Genomic DNA, 22,270 nt, shown 5'->3' with positions numbered 1-22,270 from the left:
ATGAAGAGACAGCATGTCCCTACAAGATTGCTTCTGGCAACCACTGCAGCCTTTGAAAATTAATCCAAAGCTCTGCTGGAAAGAACAGTTTATGGAAAAGTCAAGACCTGGAAGAACTGCTCTGTAGATCCTCACTATGAGTGACCACATCAAGCTTCACATGCTAGTTTCCTGCCCGTGCTCCCTACTCACTCTCCTGCCCTGCACGTGCTGACAAGACTCTCAGCTCACACACAGGTCCCCAGAGAGGAAAAGACCCAGTGGCATGATGCATTCCAGCTGTGACAGGTGAAGAGGGAAGAACAAGTTTGACACTCCAGCCATTGCAACAGAGGCCCAGTGGCCTAGGTTGCCTTGGCTTTTTCATTTGCCTGTCACTCAGGCTTTGACGTTATTGAAAGATCAAACTCCGTTGTGCCTGTTCATTACCTTAATCCTATTTTCTACACAGCTTTATTATCTCTTCAGGCTTCCTTGGGAAAGGCTGTCAGAGAGGCTGGGGCAGGGGGGAGAGGGTTGCCTATCTCCTCACTCCTGTCAGATGCCTCTATTCAAGAACAGCTGGAAGACTTGAAGGGCAGGGGTATCTCAGCACAGCCTACATCCTTCTGGGGTATTCCAAAGGCACCATTGGATAAGGTCACCGAGAAACATGCACCATAGCTGAATGCACTGGCACTGTCTTTCCTGCTCTAGTTTGTCCTTTGTGGGATGCATTCTTTGCAAAGTCTTTATTTTTGTTACTTCAGAGAAAAGCAGGTTTATATTTGTATTTGATGCAGTTGACTCAATTTAAACTATCTAAACTATAGACTAGAAGGCAACTGGCCTCAGACCAGCCCTGCATCCACACCAATCCTCTACCTCCTTTCCCCACATACAGCTCTGCTGACACCCCTCAGACCCCTTCTGCCGTTGTCCCCCTCTCTCCCCTCCCAGAGCCCACTCAATCCTGACGGCACTCCCTTGATAATCTGTGCTGTGCCACTCCTACCCAGAGCATACCACTCCTGGAAAGCTGAGCTAGCGTTCAATAATCCTGTCAAATATTTGCTATCTGTCCATCACTACACAAAGACCCCCAGGCTGAGAGTTTCAAATTTGTCAGCAGTTGAGCTTCACATCAGGATGAGCCCAACATTTCCCCAGTTGCTAAGGTCAGCACCTTCACCGAACAGGAACTACTCAATGGCCCCAAATCGGAAGCCACAGCAATTAACCTCCTCGATGCTTATTAAGACAGAGAGAAGACAACATGCTTAAGTCAATTCTGTAGATAACCTGTCACCACCCCTCACTTCCCTGAGCTACCAGAAACACCAGCCAGGACAAGATGACTGTAGGGCCTGCATTTGCCTCTGGCTTGTAAGCACCACAGACAAGTGGGTGAATGGGAAGATGCAGATCACCTTCCTCATCCTTCTGGCTCAGGCTGAAGTATCAACTGAGAAAGACGAAGAGGAAGGTGTAATGGGCATATTCTGACTGTACATGGGGAACGGGAAGAAATCAGTATGGCAGTGCTGTCAACTAGAAAAGCTGGGAAGAAAAGTTGAGCTGCTCCCTACTGAACCAGAACCAGTCGCCACATACACCTTTCCACACCAGTTTGTACCATCCCCGACTCCATCCCACGTATCACGTTTAAACATCCCTTGCCTACATGAATGATTTTTCGGCATTTCCAATATTGCATTTCTCATTGTTATTCATTTTTCTCGTCAAGTCCCTCCCTGTAACCTGGAAGCTCACTCACCTTTCAAGGTCCCAGATTCTCAAAGGTGAGGTGTGTCCACAGCAGGCTGTCCCCGTCACAAATGAGCTGTTTAAAAAAAAAACAAGCAAAGAAAAAGAAAAAACACACTTACTAATCCTCACGTTCTGAAGAAATAGTGCATAAGCAATACAGAAAACAGGCTAAAAAAACCTCTGAATTCTGTTTCAAGACTGTTTCAGTACATTCCACCATCTTTCACAAGGGGCAGGCAGCAGCAAAGGGAGAGATGCTCCAGAGCTCTCGGTAGCTGAGCTTCCCAGATACAGCAGGTCACAACTGCAGAGAATTAGTAGGACATAAAGATGTATTTGCCTATGCAAAGGGAAAACCTAAAATAGGAGCAGCTGTAAATTGCAACAGCATTTGCAGAACAGTTAGCACAGTACTCAGAGTTTCATATACAGTCAAGTGCTGTAAGCTGCAGAAAGACCCCATGAAAGATTCCCTGTTACTTCCCATTTCATGTCTCACTTCTGTTTGCTGGCAACTTCTGAGCACAATCATAAATTGGCTGCAGCATCACAGGCCTAACGAATCACAGAACAGAGTTCTCCAGTCCAGCCTGCTCAAAGCAGGGCCAATTTCAAAAGCTGGATCAGGTTGCCCTCCCCAGTGCTCAAGCATTCTCTAAGAGGCAGCACAGCTCTCCTGCAGCAGTATTTGGCTCAGTTCACACTCTCCAGCAGGGTCCATTCCAAAGGCCTCTTTGGTGATGCTATGTCCCTGCTGCACATGCTAGCTCCAGAGGTCACCTGACAGCCAATGGCCTCAAAGTAGTTGAGACAACAAGAAAAAAATCCTTAAAAATCAAGCAGCAGGAACACGGCTGCTGTGGCTCTCCACACCACACTGCTTGTTTTGTGCCAACTTCCTATTCTCAGTCCAAATAAGAGAAAGCATCTCATCCAAAGATTTCTAAGCAAGCTATAAATGACCTCTCACAAAGCCACATTTATTACAGCTACCGAGAATAAAACGCCAAAACTATGTTTAAGTCATTGCAACAAGGATAGCATGAATGCAGGAAATGGAGCCTGCGTTAAATAAAAGCCGGCTCTATGCTTTGCCTAAACATCTTTTGCAGCATGACATGGGGCTGGCAGCTGAAAGAGAAAAGCAAAATAAGGAAACAATGTCATGCCTGTAAAAATAGCGTTTTTAAACATTTCTTTGATCCTCTACAACATCCTTCTTTGGAAGTCAGAAGGTGTCTCCAAGCCTCTTCTGTACCAGGAAGGGATTCTTGCACTGTCCGTGACTTCAGAGAAGCACTATTACTGGTGTTACAAGGCACCCAGCAGCAAAGTAGTGAACACGCACTCAACTCAATCAAAGCCAGAGAAGAGCCATGTGGGAGCAGGGCCAGAACTCAGGACTCCTTCTACTTCTAGCTCTGTGGTTTAGCTGAGCAATTGGTTTCTCCAAATCATAAGGTCAAAGCAGCACTGCCTATACCCTCTACAGAAGAGGTAAGAAGACTATATCAATGCATCTCAAAAAGCTACAGGAACCAAGGAAGAGTTACAGCTACCAAGGCTCTCTTTTTTTCCTGGCTTCATCCCTCTTACCCAAACTCACATACCTGTGGGCGTCCACAAGTCCTGTGACCCTTAGCTGCCCTTCAGGGCTAGACAAGGCCTGCAGCACCAGAGCTATTTCAAAGCCTCTCCAACTAGGATGTCTTATGTGCAAAATCCCAGGTTCATTGGCAAGTGCACATGCCATTGACCCAATGCACCTGCAGCACAGGGCGCTCTGCACAGATGCTGCAGGGTGCACGCATTATTCTCCACGGAAGTCCCTGACCAAAGTCTGAGAGCCTAAGGAAAAGCCAATTCCTGCTGCTGTGCAGCAGCCACGAGGACCAATTAAGAAAGCGGCAGCATTTCATATTTGGAAACAGAGTTTGTGCTCAACACCTGTCTTCTGTCCACCATAGCGCAGGACAAGAAGGAACATTTCCCTTTTGTCAATGTCTCCCCTCTCAGAGGAAAACAAGCAAACAACACCCACTCTGACAGCTCACCAGTCAAACCCCATGTCTGGAAAGCAGCACTCTGGTCAAGGAGTCCCTCAGCTACAAAGCTAGGTGTTGGGTTCTGTCCCTCCCTCCCCAAACATAATCCATTAATAACTACTAAAGCCAATTACCGTGGTTAGAAACATAATAGCAGTCAGGGAGTCAGTCAAGCAGGCAATTGGGTGTTTAAGATTTTTCTTTTGGGGGACAAACTGACTCTGTCCCAGCAGAGAACACCCTCACATGGGAGACAGGCCCCTTTGTGCAGAAGGTATGCACAAGGCTTTGATGGTTGCCACAGGTCTAAATTAGCATGGAGGCACACCAACAGGGAGAAAAAGGTGGGAGGAACAGCAAGGTCTAATCCCCGCTCAGGCTGTCAGTTCTGGACTTCAGCTTTCCCTCCTCAGTCCTTACCCCCAACCCCACCAAAAAGAAAAAAAAAAAAGAAAAAGAAACGAAAAAAAAAAAGAAAAATAGTATTAGATGAAGAGATTTCTCTCCAGCATCACATACAGGCCTCAGGGCCACAAACAAGTCTCTTCTGGGTAAATCTGACTCCATTCAGTCAACAGGAATTTTGTCTCATACTTCTACAGGATCAGATTTGCAGGCCTTATCTTTAACAGGCTGGAGGCCATTAGCAAGCAAAGATAAGAGTTCTCACAGAAGAGCGGGGCACCTTCACTGCCAGGATTAGAAAGCCGCATTCACAAGACACATACATGAAGTGGTGCCAATGAGAAATTGTCAAAGCCTGGGAGCGAACTGACCTGGAAGTCTGGATTCCCAGGGGATGATACAGGGCCTCTCACCTTGAGTCTGGTCTGCAGGCATACATCTTCAGCCCTCAGGCCTCTTGTAACAGGGAACCTCGCAGAGGCGACAGTTTCACTCCAAGCAAAAGGCCAACACAAGTCAGCTTTGGTAAGCAAGTTGGAGCTAAAGCATGTAAAGCTTGGCTCTAAAACTTCTGAAACATCATTCCGCAGAACTGAAGCCTTCTACCAGGTTTGCTTCTTTCAGTTTACCTTCAACAAAGCTTTTTGTCTTAGGAAGCACAGAGCACACACCAAAAACCTCTGACCCAGAGAAGTGCAACCTCTTCACTTGTGTTCTTGCCAGCTGCCCAAAAGAAACAACTCAAGCCGAGTTACTAGCTTAGTGAGTGTCATTTATTTTGCCTACAATGCTTTCAGGAGTCAGAGAGACTAGATTGGAAGAGGAGAGCACAAGATACCCTAACATATATTACCGCAGGGATGACCCATCTCTCTGAAGTACATATGATACTACTGATGTACACAGACATTTATCAGATGCATCTACATACTACATAAAAAACTGCTATGACCAAGCTTCAGATGGCTTTGGAGATGCAAAGTTCCTTCCCCACTAAGCTTTCCTCTGCCCTATGAAAGCTGCTGGGTACCACGACTCCCTCCAAGAGGTCCCTCTAACAGGAAAATAAGCACCATTGCAGGGCTTCCATAACAGGGCATGTTGGCTTCACAGGGATCCCCCAGGAGGTAAAAACAAGCAAGCCAACACAGCATTTCCACATCTGCCATGCCAGGAAGGCAAGGATTTTGCAGAGCATTGAGACACACGTGCGTCATACACAACATGTTTTTGTTGTCCAAAGTGAGGCATCTTCCAACTCATCTAATACTTTGATGTTCCATTTCCCATTTGAAATGCCTGACAGAGAAGAGACGGAGAAGAGAAAAAGAACAGCTTCTCTTGAAGCCAGACCTTCTCTATGCTACAGAACAGAAATTTCACTAAAGATCATCCCCCCACAAAAGAAGCTGGGCCAGGGGATGAGAAACAGCACGCATCCTGGCAGTGCTGTTGGAAGAAACACAAGAACTTCATCCGGACTGACTTGTCGTTGTTGGAGATTCCATGGCATTTCTGGCAACAGCAGTAGTGCTCTGGCTACAGTCCAGCTACAATGATCCCATGCCTGCTCCCAAGATGCCAACTACGGAGTTTCACCCCACCTGTAGCATCCCTCTTTACTCCACCCTGGAGAGAACATTGCCAGATGTGGGTGAATCAGAGCTGCACATCAGTCTTTTTGAAAAGATGCTCTTTGTCATGAGGTTCCCATTGTACAATACACACCTTCCTCACTTTCAACCCAACCTTCAGAGCAAGCGCTGCCTGAGCTGGGACTCCTGCAATGCAAAGTGACTGAAGGAACCTGAGTGAAACAGGCCCTTTTCCAAACTCTTCTGTCTAAACTTCCCCCATGCCCCAGGCTTCCGCCCTTCCCCTGTACTGTAAACAGATTGCTTCTCAAGTCCTATTCTGCTCTTTGGGGATTTCAAATCCAGAATCTGCTTGACACGTGCAAGAGCCTGTTCCTTCCTCCTTGCACGCTCCCCCGCCCCCTGGAATTGGACGTCGTTGTTCCATTTTGGAGACTATTATATACAGAGACTCATCGGACCGGGAAACAAAGAAGTTATTACTTGACAGAGCCCTGCAGCTGGGAATGTGGAAGGCGGGGGGAGAGGAGGGGGAGCACCGAGGGAGACAGGATGGGGGGGCTGGTAGCAGCGTTATGAAAGCGATCAACAGAAAGGACAGCTCAAAGATGGGAAACATCCTTTTTAAAAAGTCTCAAGTGGGATGAGAAAAGGAGGAGAAGAGAAAGCAACTCCAAAACGGAGAGTGGAGAAGAGAGAAAGCAGTTGGTGCCAACGGTGCCGCGGGTTAAACACACGGGTCTGTGGGTTTGTGTAGCCTTTGATTCAGCACTGACACGCTTTGGCAAGGGAGGCCACCGGAGCTGTCAAATCCTTCACCAACGTGCCCATCAATTGTATTCAGCTCTCCCCGACCCGCACTGGCATTTTAATTACTGTTGGGTAAACTAATTTGTACAAATGAAGGCAACTCTGCCTAATAGAATATGCAAGCTCTCTGACCTCTGACAGGCGATGACACAAGATACAAAGGAGGCAGAGGAAGGCTTTTTATCAGAGCCTTATTACTCTCTATTACTCCAATTAGTTAAGCTCCAGTGCTCCTAATTGGGGGAAAAAATTGCAATTAAATCAATTTTTGATGGGCTGAAAGTGGGTTACCGAACCGCCCTGCCTGTGAAACACTGATATTATAGCAGCAAAGGTCAAAGTCTTTGTCGGCACCTGTGGGGCCCCCACCTCCCCTCTCTAAGCCCCTCTGTGCCCCCCCAACACACGCACGCAGCTCGCTAAGGCGAATCATTAGAACATGTCATGTCTTATCGCGGCCGCCACCATCCTGCTAACCTCATCAGTTGACATCATTACGGAAGGTAACTCCTCCAGCATGAATACAGTGCTAAGGTCACACAAACTTGATGGAGCCCCTGCTGAAGAGCCCAGGAGGCTGGGGAGCAGATGCAACAGTAACAACATTGTGAAGGGAAGAGGAGGGGGTTGGAAACTCAGGGCAGGGAGTTTTGGCATCTCCAGCATGAGGCTTCTCCAACAGACCAGATACACACAAAGGAAGAGACTGAGATGGTGCGGGGGAAGCAGGTGCTCCTTCCCCAGGAGCGTTTAATTTGCAAGAAGAAAAAAAAAAAGCACAGCATCAATTTAGCATTTTCTTCTCCATGAGAAAGCAGGCACCACAAACATGAAACATGCAACAAGTCTCACCTGCCTTCGATTCAAGACATGCCAGACAAAGCCACGATTGAGTGGTCATGCAGGGCTGATGTTGCCCCTGCAGCGCCCCAGAGCATCTCTTTAGCCCTACTTTGTGCCTCTAGCAGGATAACCAGAGAACTGAACCAAGCACCTTCAGTATCTCAGAAGTAAGTCAGGACAGCTGGGTTATCTGCTAATAACTCAGCAGCCACAAACTGAACAAAAATCAGCAAGTAAGGCAGTTGCACCAGAAGTCTGGCCACTGTTAATGGGCCAAAATTACAGCTTTACAGAACAGGGAACATGGGGAATGCAAAGCTATTTAGAAGAAGACTGGAAAAGGTGAAGAAGCCAATGACACATGATGTAACTCTCCAAAACCTGAAATAACAAGTGCAGGTTGCATCCAGTTTACTACAGCTCTGCAACATCCCTCTGGCTTTTTGCTCCAGACTAAGTCTTTCCAAACTCCTCAGTCCTCAAGAGCCTTCCCATCCTTCCAGTCCCATGTACCTCCTCCCACATCCTCCCGCATGCTCCTCCTGCATTCTTGCCACACAATGCTTCAGCTCCAGACCTTCAGTGCAAGGAAAAGACAAGGTCCATCAAACTGACTTAAATATTTTCCATCTGTGTTGCTGGCTGCTGTTCTAGTCTCAAGGTTACCCCCACCGCACTTCGTTAATGCCTGGTTTCAGGAGTCTGCTGGCAGTCTCCTCGGGTCCCTGTACTACTCCAGACTCAGCACAAAGAAGAGCTTCTAGAGTGCTCTGGAGCCAAGCTTGTATTTGGGCCCACCTGCTTGCAAGCACACAAAATAGCCCTGTATTTGGACTCAATAACAGGACTGAGCTCACCTGAGCAAGCAGAGACCCACTGCAGTATAGCCTCATCTTTGTTCAGCAGTGAATAACATTGCCAAAGAGAACCAGCAGCTGGAGGCAAATGATCAGGCTTGTTCCACAAACAGACTGGAAAACGCTGGCACATTTGCTGCTGCTTCCTTGAGCCTCGTGTGCATGCCACAGTGTCCCTTAAGGCATCAGCCAGATCAGGGTTGAACCGTGCTCCTGATATGCATCGTAAATTGCACACAGAGAAGGTACAGAAGAGCTCTGCCACTCCCCACCAGGGACTCAGCACAGAGAAAACAAAATCCACAAAGACGACTGCATGAACACCACCACGTTTACAACCACTACTGCTCCAAGAGGAAACGCGGTGCTCTGGCAAGGAGCACCAGTGACACAGGCAGAGACAGACTAATAACTCATTCGCATGCTGCCTCAAGCGGACCACTAGAAAGTGGTCCCCAGAAAGAAGGCATTTGCATTTTGTACTGAAGGGCACTGTAGAGATGCTGGTTTGAAACAGTGAAGTCTCACATTTGAGGCAGAACTCCAGCACATTTGAGAGAAAAAAAATGCTCACGTTATTGTCTCCCATGTCATTTACTGCATGCCTCTAACTTCATATCTTCAGAGACCCACAGGCTGGAGAACAGAGTAAGTCTTTAATATCCGCAAAGGACCAATTCCCAGCATAGCAGATGGACGATCCCTACTCCAGGAAGTTGCTTAGCAGGTATACAAGCTTGTCTCCTCCATCTTGCCTTCATTGCTTTGCAGTTTCACCCCATATTGTTGGCCCAAGTCATCCCATAACCTTGTTCACTGTCCCTTCACCAGCCCTGCAGCAGGTAAATTTTGTGAAAACAGGCAGCCAGATATAGAATGTAATCCCCATTTCTGGAGAAACACTGAGCTCAATGACATTAAGACAGAGATTCCAGCCAGGACAGACATGTGCACACAGACCTCTTCCACACTGCAGCACTGAACAGGAAAATATCCTTTATTAGAAACAAATGAGTCCATGCACAGAACAGTCCTGATGTTCCGTGGGCTGTTTGCATTTAAATATAACCCTCCTTTCCCCAATACTGCAGATGACACATGCTTTTAGGAAGAAGGAAATGTCCATGACAGAACCACACTCAGATTAGCTCTATAAAAGTTGATTGAGGGTCCTGGGTGCTCCCGTACAAGAGGGGTATTCAAACAGTGTTTTTCACAGTGCTGCTGTCATTTTTCAGAACCTCAAACAGAATGGCCTTTGCGGCTGCACAAATATTTCTACTGGGTTGATATCAGCCCTACCCCTTTATTAAAGGGAAAGGCTTGATAACCCATGTTTAATGGTGTAAAATACTTATTTGCATGGTATGTCCAACCCTCTTTGTCATCCTTCCTCACTCCCCAACCTCTGGGCTTGCAAGGCATGGAGAGCTTGTTCAGGACAGAGGTCTCTGTACAAGAACTCCTGCATACCTAGCTCTCTCCAGACCCAATTTAACCCCCAACTGATGCTCCAGTTATTACAGGAGGGGAAAAAGAAAAAAGAAAAAAAAAAAAAAGACTCCTTAACCATAGAAGAAATGTAATCCAGTATGTAACTAGAGCACTGGTCTGAACAAGGTATACCAAACAAAGGGGGCAGAAAGCCCATGTCAAAATCATTTTGCCCCTGCATGCCTACCAGGCCTTTCTGTGAACAGAGCCCTCTTTGCAGGCTTCCACTGGGGCTGTATCTTGGAAGCCAAATCGTTAAGAAACATGATTCTGCTAAGAAACCACTTCTGAGTCTAAAAGGTGGGCTATGCAAGAGAGATAGTTCTCCTACCACAGAAAGCTTTCTGGGGAGAAAGAGAGGTGGGGAGGAAACAGGAAGCCAAGGGACTTCCAGGTCAGTCCAAGAGTAGGTGGTTAAACACCACTACAGTAGGGTTATTTCAGCTTCAGCTGATCAGTAACCAGAACAAAACCTCACAGGACACTTTTAATTCTCAGAAGCTATAACATTAGAAAGGCAAAGAAAGTCAGTACTAAGGTTACATTGAGTTTTGAGGAGTTTAAGGTGGGGGGCTTTTTTTGTGTCTTCTTTTGCAAGTGCAGGTGAAATAACCACAGCTTGTATCTGAACTTCTTTAATTATATTATGCATTCTCTTTTCCAACATCACTAGGGTAATCTCAGCCATCTGAGGCAACTTCATCCTATGCTGTACTCTTGCTCTGCTTCCCAGAGCAGCCATTCAAATACAAACGGGCACGACTCCTGCTAGGTACCGACCAGACAGTGTGCTCTACCTCCAACTGCTGCACATGCCATCTGCAATGTAGTGCAAGGGAACTGCAAGGTGACTTCATAAAACCTCCATCTCGAGCACATCCACTGGCTTTTTGAAACCAATTGAAAGGAAGAAGCAGGTGAAGCTGCTGACCAAGCAGCAGAAAAACATGGTCCCTGAATGAGATACACACAAATGTATTAGACACCAGACACCATCTGCTCCTGGGATAAGGCAGGACACGTACAGACCATCACATATCTCAGGCAGATCTCTGAAGGACTGGCACTCATTTCTCACCCACCTGCACACCCACTATGAGCCTTCACGCCCAGCACCTATCCCCTCCATACTGGGCTCAACACCATTAGCCTTCCCCCTCACCGCGATGGGGACGGCACCCTGAGCCTGACCCTCACCCACTTCCCCAGATCCAGTAGCCCCTCACACTCAATGCTCTGCGCCCACACACAGCCTTACAAGAAGCTCTGAACTCCAGCCCTTGCTTTCTCAAAGCCTGCCCAGGTGTAAAGCTCCAGCGATTCCTTTTTCTTTTCTATTTTCCCTCCCTCCTCCCTCTCCCCCTAGCCCCACCAACACTTTCAGGCCACACAGTGAGCCAGGAGCAACCTCCAACAAGTACACGAGGACCACTGCAGCAGTCGTGCTGTTTCAGGCCCCCCCCAACTCAAGACAATTTCTAAGAGCTATTTCTTATCCTCCCCTCCGTGAAATGATTTCTGTTAATTGCCTGGTGGGAATCACTTATAGGTGGGGGAGACTCTCCCCCCCACACACCCTGGCCCCTAATTGGCTTATTGAAGTTTTAACGGGGCTTTCACCTGGAGAAGCTGGTAATTATTCCCTTCATTCCCCTCTTGCTTGTACCTGTAGCTTCACACTTGGGGCCTGCCTGGCTCCACAGGGGGGACTTTGTTCCCTCTAACTACAGGCCCCACACAAATGGGCCCAGCAGCAGGAGAACACAGCAAAGTGGTAATTTTCAGCCCAGCATAATTAGCCAAGGTTCTTTCAGCCCAAACTGCTGAATGGGGAGGGAGCTACTGGGGAGGGTGCGCCATGTGGGAATGGCGGGACAGGGGCTGCTCTCAACGGGCGGACAAAGACCCCTCAGGGGCTGCGATCTGGAGCAGGAGGAGGGGGTTGGAGTGGGATGGCCTGCCTGGTAGAGCAGGGGCATGGTCAGCGGTGGGACACATGCCGAGGAGGTCAGCTCATGACAAGCATCTTTCCCACAGCCCGTGGAACAGGGCAGCGCAGGAAGCCAAAAAGGGGTAAAGGAGAAAAGAGATCCAGTAGATGCACAATAGGAGCATATGAAGAGGTGCGATGCATGACAGATTCTTGAAGGCCTGGTGTAACCTACGCTCCCAGGGCAGGATTTCTAGTCTAGTACCTTTGCATTGAGATTAAGAAAGGCAACAGACTTGGGGAGAAGAAAGTGGACAGTGCAGGTCCCAGACAGGAGAGCAAGAACTGTGCCAAGGACAGAGTGAGAACTCTTACTGCTGAGAAAAATCAGGGAAGAATCATTCACCTCTTCCAGCATTTGCCCCAAACGTCAGGTAACAACCAGATCCAGGAGGACAGCAATGAAGGCTCCAGGTTCTCTTTTTGCTGAGCCATTTCCCCTTAGAAAAGCAAAACTGCTTTTCATAGTGAGAGCTCACATGTTCCACCTCCCTTTCTGCTACAAGCCTTTGGTTCTGCAAAACCTACCAGGAAACCTACTGCATGTGGGTTGACCAAAAAACTTGGTTCCCAGTGTATTCCTCCTGAGTTGCACCAGACTGTGGAATCAGTTGTACCGCAAACCAGAAACTGGCATCGTGTGGCACAGTGCCTCTGTTGATTCTCTGGACTTGTCAGCATCTACACTTTCTTTGAATTATCACCATTGCCTTCAGGATAGAAATCCTTGTCCTGGCCGGTCAGCTCCAGGGCTGTAGACACGTCAAACTTGCTCAGCTGACTTGATCCCAGCTCTAGCACAATTGGGTCCTTTTGTTTTGTTTTTTAATGTGAAATTATACTTTGAAAAACTCATGTTGTGTCCCTTATGACTGCAGCATCCTACTGGAAAGCAAGAATTGTCACAGTCTGAAAGCTCAGTCCTTATTCTGCAATGAAGACCAAATGGTAAGCAGGCAAGTAAAAAGATGCCCACTGCTTTCATCAGAGCACTACTTACATAGGAGTGCTGAGCAAGCCCTAGGAAATGTAATCACAACCACCTCAACAACAAGGAAAGGAGATCCCCAGAGACTCAATATGTAGCAAGGAGACAGGCAGCACAACCCCCAGGGCACAGACTTGCAATTTCTGTGCCTAAAATACATGACTGACCCAACGCTGCAGCGGTTTGCAAACTGGGTAAGTTGCTGGATTCCACCCCACGATACTCCAGTTTCTCTTCTTTTACTCAAGAGCCCCACAGAAAGGTCTGTTGATCAATTTCAATTCATTTTTTTGCAGCCTCACCCAAGCTGCTTTAAGTGCTTGCCACAGAGATGAGTTCAGCTAGATACTGTGTGCCTTCAGCTCATCAGTGCTCAAGACTTTTTCCATAAAAGCAACCTTTGACACCTCTGAACAAAATATGCTTGCCATGAAATCAATGCCAGCATCTGAGAAGCAGACGCCAAGAATAAATATAAGTAGACCCAAGCTGACCAGGCCAATTTCAAGGCTACCCAGAGAAATACAGTGAACATTCCCAGCACCAGCAGGAAAAGATACGTAATGTTGCTATACTCGTACCTTATCACAAACCTTACAGTTTCTAGGGCTTTTTCTTCTTACAACCCCACACCCTACAACAAGGGGACATGTAGAATTGATTTAAGTAAATACTCCAGCTGTCATCGTTTTGGACAAGAGTCTAAATACGTGCCTATGTGTAGAAAACAGAATCAAGATGCAAAAGGAGAAAACCTCTCCTATTTTAAAAATATCTCCTTTATTTTTTAAGCTTCAGGACTGCCAAGGCCAATCCCAATATATTTTCAGACGTGACTGGCAGAGTTTTCAGTTAACATGTATTCTTTAAAAATGCATATATATAATGACAGGTTATCTAAACTTTTCCATTAGAACATATGACAGAAAATGACTTTTCAACAAGCTAGCAATCCGTACATGCCAGTGAGGTCAGGGGGAGGGGAGAATCCTTTCAGGTTTGCCAGAACAACTAAAACCCAAGAATGTTTCAGTTTAAAAGTAGGGGTGGGAAGGAATCTGTTTTCCTGATGCCACAAACCACAAATTATTTTTGTCTTATTCCTTTTGCCATACACACACACGTATACCAAATTCAAACTTCCCAATTTAGGAGAATTTTCAAAAAAGTGATCAGGGTGGTGAGGAAGAAGAGGATTTCTCAAACATACTTCCATCATCTTCCCACAAAGGGCAGCAGTTCTTTCTCTACATCATGCAGAGTCAGGAGCTGTACTTGTTCAAGTTTATAGGGGAAAAAAGCCAAATCACTTAAAAACAGATTGTTTGATCTTCCTTCTCTGCTCTGTGATATTCAAATAATTTCCAAATGAAGTCTAAATGAGTTGTGCAGCAGGGGAGAAGGAAATAATGCTCAGAGGGTTTTAAGAAGCTAAAGACCAGGAAAGGTGAAAGGGGAGAAGTGTGTACATGTAGCACATGCTGCACACAGAGAGGTCCAGGACACTGAGGCATGGAGACACAGGTGCTCTGTGGAGGAGGCGAGCAAAGCCTCATCTGCGTTTAACTCAGCCATGAAATGACTCCTAGAGCTTTCCTGCTCTGATCATTCCAGCCCCGATACAGACACGCTTGCAACAACCTCAATTCACCTGCCTTTAAAGCTCTGGGCAGCTTCCCCCTCCTCAGCTCTCCGCTCTATGTACTATGATTTGCTTCAGGGTTTTCATGGTAAGTGTTTGGAGCATGTCAGCTGCCCCTAAGCAACCAAGATCCTGAATTAAGCTCCTGCTCTCCATCTGCAGGTTCAGGGCAAGCTTGGTTGTGAGTAAGCACCAGAATGAGAAATAAAACCCACCAGTCAGGCTGGAAAGCCCCAGCTCTGTATGCAGAAAGGCACACGAGATTTATTAAACAAGCAAACAGACAACATGCATCTAAGGGATCAGGATGTTTAGTGGCCACCTCCCACATAGGTCCTGAACTACCCAAAAACCTGCTGAAGAAGTTTTGCAGGAGCCAGAGCTCAAACCATCCTGACATCAATATACAATAAAACACAGGTTCACAGCACAAGTTATCATCTTCAGTATCTGTATTCAGGCTGGGCTGCAAGGCAGCCCAAGAACTACTTTATTCCAGTGATAACCAGGATTAGCCAGATGAAGATATGAAAGGGATCAGGCAAAACAGATGCTGTAGAGACAGGAAAGGACAAGGCAAGAAAGCAAGAAGTAATTTATTATGATGCTTAATGTCAGTATACTGGGGGAAAAAATTACACAGAAAATGGAGTAGGAGGGAAAAGAGCGCACTGGAAAGTACTGGGAAAAAGCCCTTTCAGGCACACGTCTCCCAAGTCTGCAATGGAACACAGGATTCCCTAAAACACATCATCCTTTGATGTCAAGAAATATCTGATAAAGGGACATGAAGTACCCCACTGCCTCCTGCCCCTCAGTAAGCTGCTATCTAGGTGAAGCAGGACAACCTGCTGGCAGTCAGTCCTCCAACACTTCAAGGATCAGTAGTCTGGAAGCTTTAGATGCACAGGCAGCTTTGCGGGCAGGAGTGTGAAACCACAGTTTCCTCCTTTCCTTTCCATGGCCTGCCCCATTCACACGCACTCCAAGAGTTTAGGAAGTCTCATCCAAAAACACAGTTATTAAAAGAACCATTTTTACTTGGCACGTCAAACATCCACATGAAGAAATGCCAGAACCAAGCCTGCTCCGATGTCCTCCACCAAAAAGAACATATTACTTAAGTGTCAGTATTTAATTCTGCAGCGAGTAGACGTGTCTCAGTCAAAGCTGTCACTGATCTTTATCATGCGCATACACAAGATCTAATTACATGACCATCCATTCAAGTTAGGCTGCATCTCTGTGGACTCCAGTCAGAGGCTGCGCTGGGAGGCAATGACGAGCTTACCACATCTCGGGGACGCCCACATGTGAAGTCCACACTAAATAAACAACAACTGGCCAGCAAGTACTCACAAAAGTTGTGATTTGCTACTGCTTCACACAAGGCCATCAATACTAGAGTTGGGCTGGGCAAAATACTAAAACTGTAAACAAAGCAGAGGGGGGTATCATTCACTGTATATCCCCATAAGACAGTCAGGCAAAAAGTTTAGAAATAGAACAAAGTGTTTCTACCTCAGGACAAAACACCGAATCAGAAAGGAGCCTATGAAGACCAGAACATTAACCAATTCAGAAAGAAGAGATCAGCTGCTCACAGAGCCACCCTCTGCAAATATGAAAGAAACACTGGTCTGGATGCAAACTCTAGCCAGGGTCAAGCCACGTCCCACCTAGCTCACTGTTTTGTCTCCAGCAGCAGTACTAGCAGATGCTGTTTAGGAAGAACATGTAAGCTTGGCAACTTTCTGTGATCATTCTCTTTGTACTGCCCTAACATCCACAATTACCATATTAAGGATTTCGGAGAGCGTATCCCCACCTAGTCCTTCATTATGGACCTGCTATCCATGAATTTGCAAAATCCCTTTCAAAACTGTTGGCATCATCCCCCTCCATAACCTTCTGGAGCAGGAAGTTCACTACTCCCTGTGTGAAGCAGTACTATCTTTTGTCCATCTTAAAGCAAGCTACTAGTAATTTCAAATGTCTCTAGTTCTACTAGAGTAGGATTTGCTGAATAACACTTCCACACTTAAGCTTACCCACCACCATCTTACTCTCCATATTTCTTTTCAGGCTGGTTTTACCAGAACTGCCTAATGAAGGCAACCAAATATCAGGAGATCAATAACTTCCGCAGATCATTTGACTTGGGACCAAATATGGGGAAAGACCACAAAAACAAGATACAAACTAGTACTGCAAACTGGTATTCCTTTGGTATAGAGGAGTGTTTCTCTGCTGTGTCTCCTCTTCAGACCCTGTTGGTTTATTGCCCCTTCTGAGGCAGGTTAGAGTTAATTGGTTACTCCAAGCTTTGAAGCTTCAACCAGTCTCAGTCACTCCTAGACCAGCAGGGACCTGTATCACTGGCTCCACTGCAAGAGCTAGAGAGCCAACACAGGTCTGAGGACCATCAGGGTCTCACAAACTATAGTTTTGGAAGCAGAGGACAGAGCCATAGCACAGTAAGGAGAGTACTGTTCACCTGTACTCAATACCAAAGTACCTGATATTTTTCACCACATAACAGAAACAGTAATTCCTTCCTCTGCCAGACTACAAACTGATCCAAAGTGGTCTGCACACACTCCATGTTCCCAGATTGCTCTAAGACCATCAGAAGACAGATGCTAGAGAAACATTATTGCCTTTCTAATTTCTGGAGCAGGCTCTCATGCTTCTCCACTGTCAAAGAGGAGAAAATCCAGGGGGAGTATACGGAAAAGGAAAAAGGAAAAACATGCTATAGGTCACATGCACTAATCAATACTCTGTGCAAGACAGAAAATAAGAAGCACGAGAAAGCCTGTTCCATCAGACAGTCCTGCTCCATCCCCATCCCTCATTAAATCAGCCTGGACAGGCGAAGCAGGTCACCGAACAAAGTGCAGGTGCAAAGCTCAAGGCAGCTGCATCAGGAGGCAGAGACCACGCACAGCAATAGCACCAGTTGCTGCTTGGCCCAGCTTAGTCTGTAATTGCTTCCTCTGATCAGTTTGCTTTTTTCCTTAGGCCCCCTTCCCCCCCCCCCTCTTTTTTTTGGGGGGGGGCGGGTGGCGGTGGGTAAGGTATACACACAGATGACCACCAGACTTCTTTTTCCCTTGAAAAATACAAGCTGTTGGGTTCCAGTTTGCCAGCCTCTATCCAGCCCCCACACTAATAAATCTCCAGGACTATCAATCATCTTGGTACAGGTCTCTCTTCTCAAAGGAAATGGTCTCTCTCTCTTCATTAGCTGCCTGTGTCTACCAACCATAGCAGTGCTTCATTTCAAGTCCTCTTTGATGGACGGCTAGACTTAGAGGAACATGTACCTCAATCTCAGAGGAGAGAGAACAAGGATTTACTAATTAGACAGGGCAATGCACATTAAAAGCTGGCTTTAATACACGGCCCCAAATTAGCCCTGCATCTGTGAGGTGTCAGGATGCCTACAAAGCAGTATGAGTACATCCCACGTGCAGGCATGTGCAGAGAATGGAGTAAATAGAGCATCATGAACCCGCAATACCTCTTTAAAGCAATAAAGTGGCTGCAGTAGTCACACTTCATGTAGGTGGGAGGGAAGGTAGAGAAGACGTAAAAAATCCTAGATAATGAACCAGGGAACACATTACAGGCAACACTACACAGACAGAACAGACTTTGCAATCTGCCTTCCTGTCTGGAGCAGTCTGAAAAGAAACCAGAGGCAACAGAGCCAAGGAGAGAATCACAGAATGGTTTAGGTTGGAAGGGACCTTAAAGATCATCTAGTTCCATCCCCTCTGCCATGGGCAGGGGCACCTCCCACTAGACCCAGTTGCGCAAAGCCCCATCCAGCCTGGTCTTGAACACTTCCAGGGATGGGGCATCCTGTTCCAGTGTCTCACCACCCTCATAGTGAAAAATTTCTTCCTGATATCTCATCTAAATCTACCCTCTTCCAGTTTGAAGCCATTACCCTTTGTCCTATCATAGTCATCCCATTCCACTCACAACAGAGACGCAGGATGCCAGCCACCCAGGGAAGCTGAAGCTTAACTACAGGCAGGAGGCACACTGGCATGCTGTATTTTAAAGGATATTATCACACAAGCCAGGTGCACAATGGCGCACACATTGAGGAGAAATTCCCATTCTTCAGCAGAACCAGTTTCCCTTCAAGCCTGACTATTTTCTAGTTGTTTGCTCTTCTCCAAACTCCAGCCTTTTTTGGTCCTGCGCCCATCTCCTCTCTACCTCCCCCAGTGTTTCAAAAGTAGTTTGCTTTACTAATCTAGAGCCAGACTGATGCATTTGCTCATTTTAAACAGTCTGCCAAGCATCTTTTGCAAGAACTGAAGTGACTAGAGAAGACTTGGATGGGACACATCATCATCCTGATGTGTGCCAGACCTAATACTGCACATTTCCGAGCCATACCTTCATTTTTAACAGTATCTTCTCTAGGCCTGAAGATATTCCTGTGGGTAGTGCTATGCTCTGTGTCAAAACACCAAAATTCAAGGGTTAAGTTCAGAGATTTACATTTATGAACTCTGTAAATTCCTATCATCTGCAACCTCATCCTGGACACATGGATGACAGAGGTGCCCAGGATAAAGGCACTGCTGCTGTAAACAGTCTCCCACTCTGCTAGGAACCACCTTCTGTGCAGACAGGACCCTTCCTTCAGCAGTTTCCTACAATCCACATTCCTATGCTTCTATATTCCCTCTCCTGAACTGGAACAGAAAATTTTGTGACAGTAGATTGGCAGAGCAACGTAAATTGCATACCACACACCTGAAGCAAGTCTGCTTTTCTTTTTTTTTCTTCTATTTTTCCCCCCTTTCCTTAGAGCACTTATAATCCAATCCCTGCTTGGGGAAAAAAAAAAAAAAAAAAAAGAAACTCTCTCCCCCTACTCCTAATTGAGAGATGCAATGCAAAACCTTGTTCCTTGAATTTCCTTTAAGTTATTCTTAGCACCCATTTATATGTAATGATACACATATAAAGAACATCCATGCATGTCTTTTTCTCAAGTTGGCACAAACTATTTGGACCACAAAGCTATGCACAAGCCCCAGAGCAGGCACAAGACATTTCACACTGGAAGCTGGCCATTGCCTTCCCAGGGATATATACAAATTCCTGTTGGACACGACAGCTCTAATTAGAGGCAGAATCAGACAGGCATGCCTTGAATGAGTGCTTTGCACCGCATGGACTTGATATGCGGTGTAAAGCAGGCTTGAATTGACTCCACTGATCTTAGTCATAAAACATATATCCCTACGCTTCAAACAAACTAGTGCATTTTGGATACAGTTTACAAATTTGATTCAGCAAGTACAAGCATCAGACAGCTACCATCACCTGCAGCCTCCTATAAACTTTGTAGTTTCCTTCAGGAAAACTAAGGCTAGCACCTGACTAGCAATTGTGACATGCACACAATTATCACTTTCTTCTCTTAATAAACAGAGAACTGGTGCTTTACTATCATTCCTCTTCCTGCAGTAGTCTGAAACCTTCATCTGATAAATTCAGTCCTCCTCAGTTTTCTCCCAAATATATTTTTTTACTTTTAGAAGAACTGAGGGCAGGGGGAAATCCCCCAAAGAGGCCCAGTGCTTCCCTCCTTGTAATGAAACCCTGTAATGCAATGCCCTGCACTCCAATTAGGAAGAAATGCTAATTTTCTCCAGTTGAGCACCCCCTCTAGATGTATCTAATTTGTTTCACTGCTTTCATCTCTCCCCTCCATCGCATTTTCATTTAAAGGTTATGATCTGTTTGTGCCCTTCATGCCGCGCCCTGACAAGACACCCCTATGAGAGGTTGCAGGGGCCACGTAGCCCTTCCTAACCCCCTTCCCAAACAAAAACCCAAGCTTTTTTCCCTCCACTGCCTCTTTAAGAAATGAAGAAAGATGAAGGGGAGGAGCAGGGAATTGGGAAGACAAGAATTAAAAATAAAAAGTAAGCCCTCTTGCCAGTTGGGTTGTTGGTTGTTTCCAACAAAAGGTTAAAGACCTTTGCACCATGACCAACACCACTATGACCAGTGCAGGCCAGCTGGGAGAAACAGCATTACAGAGCTTTGCTACTTCTGCAGATCCATTTTAGGAACAGCTGCCATGCAAGAATACCCTTTTGCAAAAGGTTCCGAGATGCTGAATTGTTTAGCTCCTTGCAGGGATGGGGAATACATTCTCTCCCACCTGTCGCAGGGAGAGTCTGGTCAGAAAGGACAAGGAAAGTTGGCTTAGCTGAGGAAAAAGTCTCAGTAAAGCTCTTCCCACTCCTCCCTAAATATGTTATGCCTTGTTCTGGGAGCTTGTGTTTTGATAACTTCCTTCAGCAGAGGCTTAAGCTGTGTAGCATAGGCTCTCGAATAGCTCTTTGTGGCATCCATGATTTGTGCTGCTGTGGTTCTGGCTGGCTGCAGGCAGGCTTGTAAATCCTCAGGGCAGAACCCATCTAGACAGGACGCCTGCCCAGAAGAGCTTTCTACGAAGGCTCTATCTTCAGCACATATGAGACAGAGATCCAGATCACCATACTGGTGCCGCACTGCTTCCCACAAATTTCAAAGGGCATTTTCACCAAAAGATTATTAAAAATAATAATTAAAAAAAATAATCCTGCCACCAACCTACCTCTGTTTCCTCCAACAAAGCCCCTTTGCAGCCTGCCACAGTATTCTCAAACAAAAAAGTATCCCTGGAGCTGAACCCAGGGTCTTCCCTACATGCACACTCTGCTCCTAAGCCGAGCTATTCACTAGTTGTGTTCAGCCTCTCCCTCCCTTCACACTTCAATCCTCTCCTTCAGTTCTTTTATGTGAGAAAAAAAATCCCTGATCTACACTCTCCAGACACAAGGTTCACCACACATCTGTTGTCAACACCCTACAAGCTGAAAGCACCCAAAGAACCTCTTACGAAGCAACGCAGCTAAGTGGTACCTGACTGAAATGGAGTGGAAACTGCTAGGTTCTGCTTGTGGCACAGCCTGGAACAACTACCCTCTTGGAAAAAGGAGAGGAACAGTTGGGTACACTGCCCAGGCTGAGCATTGAGCAGCCTGTTCTTGACAACAAGATGAAGCTGGAGAAGTACTGCAAGAGTGTTTTCTGTTATTAATAGGCACTTTGCTAATACTGCCCAAGATAGCCAACTCCCTCTCAGTCATTTCCTGCTGCAGCCACTGAATCCCGTCAGTCAGAGCTATATGCTCCATTACAAGCTATTTCCTCTCTACGTTTGCAATGCCTCCAAAAGCTTTTACAGAAAGTCCTGATGATTCCCCCCTCCTGCCCCCCTCCACAGACACGATTCCCTCATAACTCGGCTTTCTGGGACCATAAACGGGGAGCGGGTAGGAGGCACACAAAGATTTACTCTTCACAGATAGCACCCTTGCCCTTTCCTCCCCCCCAGGCCCCCACTATCTGGTCCATGCAAACAAACCCCGAGTGGGAAAGATTATTCGGGAGAGGCCTGTGTCTGGGCCAGCCGCCTTTCATCCAGAAGATGCCTCTTCTCGTTGGAAAATAAAAGCATTGTGTGAAAACATTTTAATATATTCATGCACATTCCTATAGCTCGCAGGAGCGAGCGGGTCCCAGCACCCTCCCCTCCCTGCCTTCCAAATGATTTTCATAGGCAGCGATGCACTGGGAATGCCACCTGTTTTCTCGAATGCCCGCGAGTATGTAAATTGTGGGAATATGCGGGCCAAGCGCTGCGGGTTTATTGTGCTGCAGAAAAGATTTTACTAATTACTTGCCTAAACTCCAAAGCAGTACGCCTGCTTTTTTACAAAGCGGGAGAGCGGGGAAGGTGGGGGTGGTGGGGAGGAGGAGG

At 46.5% G+C, this 22,270-nt stretch overlaps 1 protein-coding gene across 1 annotated transcript in view; it reads right to left on the bottom strand.

Annotated features, from left to right (window-relative positions):
• Window positions 1-22,270, bottom strand: part of FBXW4 (F-box and WD repeat domain containing 4) — an 89,768-nt gene that overhangs the window by 16,241 nt on the left and 51,257 nt on the right. The window contains exon 6 of the mRNA XM_009894256.1: window positions 1,757-1,822. Coding sequence (XP_009892558.1) covers window positions 1,757-1,822 — 66 coding nt within the window. The remainder of the gene's footprint in view (window positions 1-1,756; window positions 1,823-22,270) is intronic.

Source organism: Charadrius vociferus, unplaced genomic scaffold, assembly GCF_000708025.1.
Source record: "Charadrius vociferus isolate BGI_N301 unplaced genomic scaffold, ASM70802v2 scaffold711, whole genome shotgun sequence".
Lineage (NCBI taxonomy): Eukaryota > Metazoa > Chordata > Aves > Charadriiformes > Charadriidae > Charadrius > Charadrius vociferus.
This window is presented reverse-complemented; position numbering and strand designations above follow the sequence as displayed.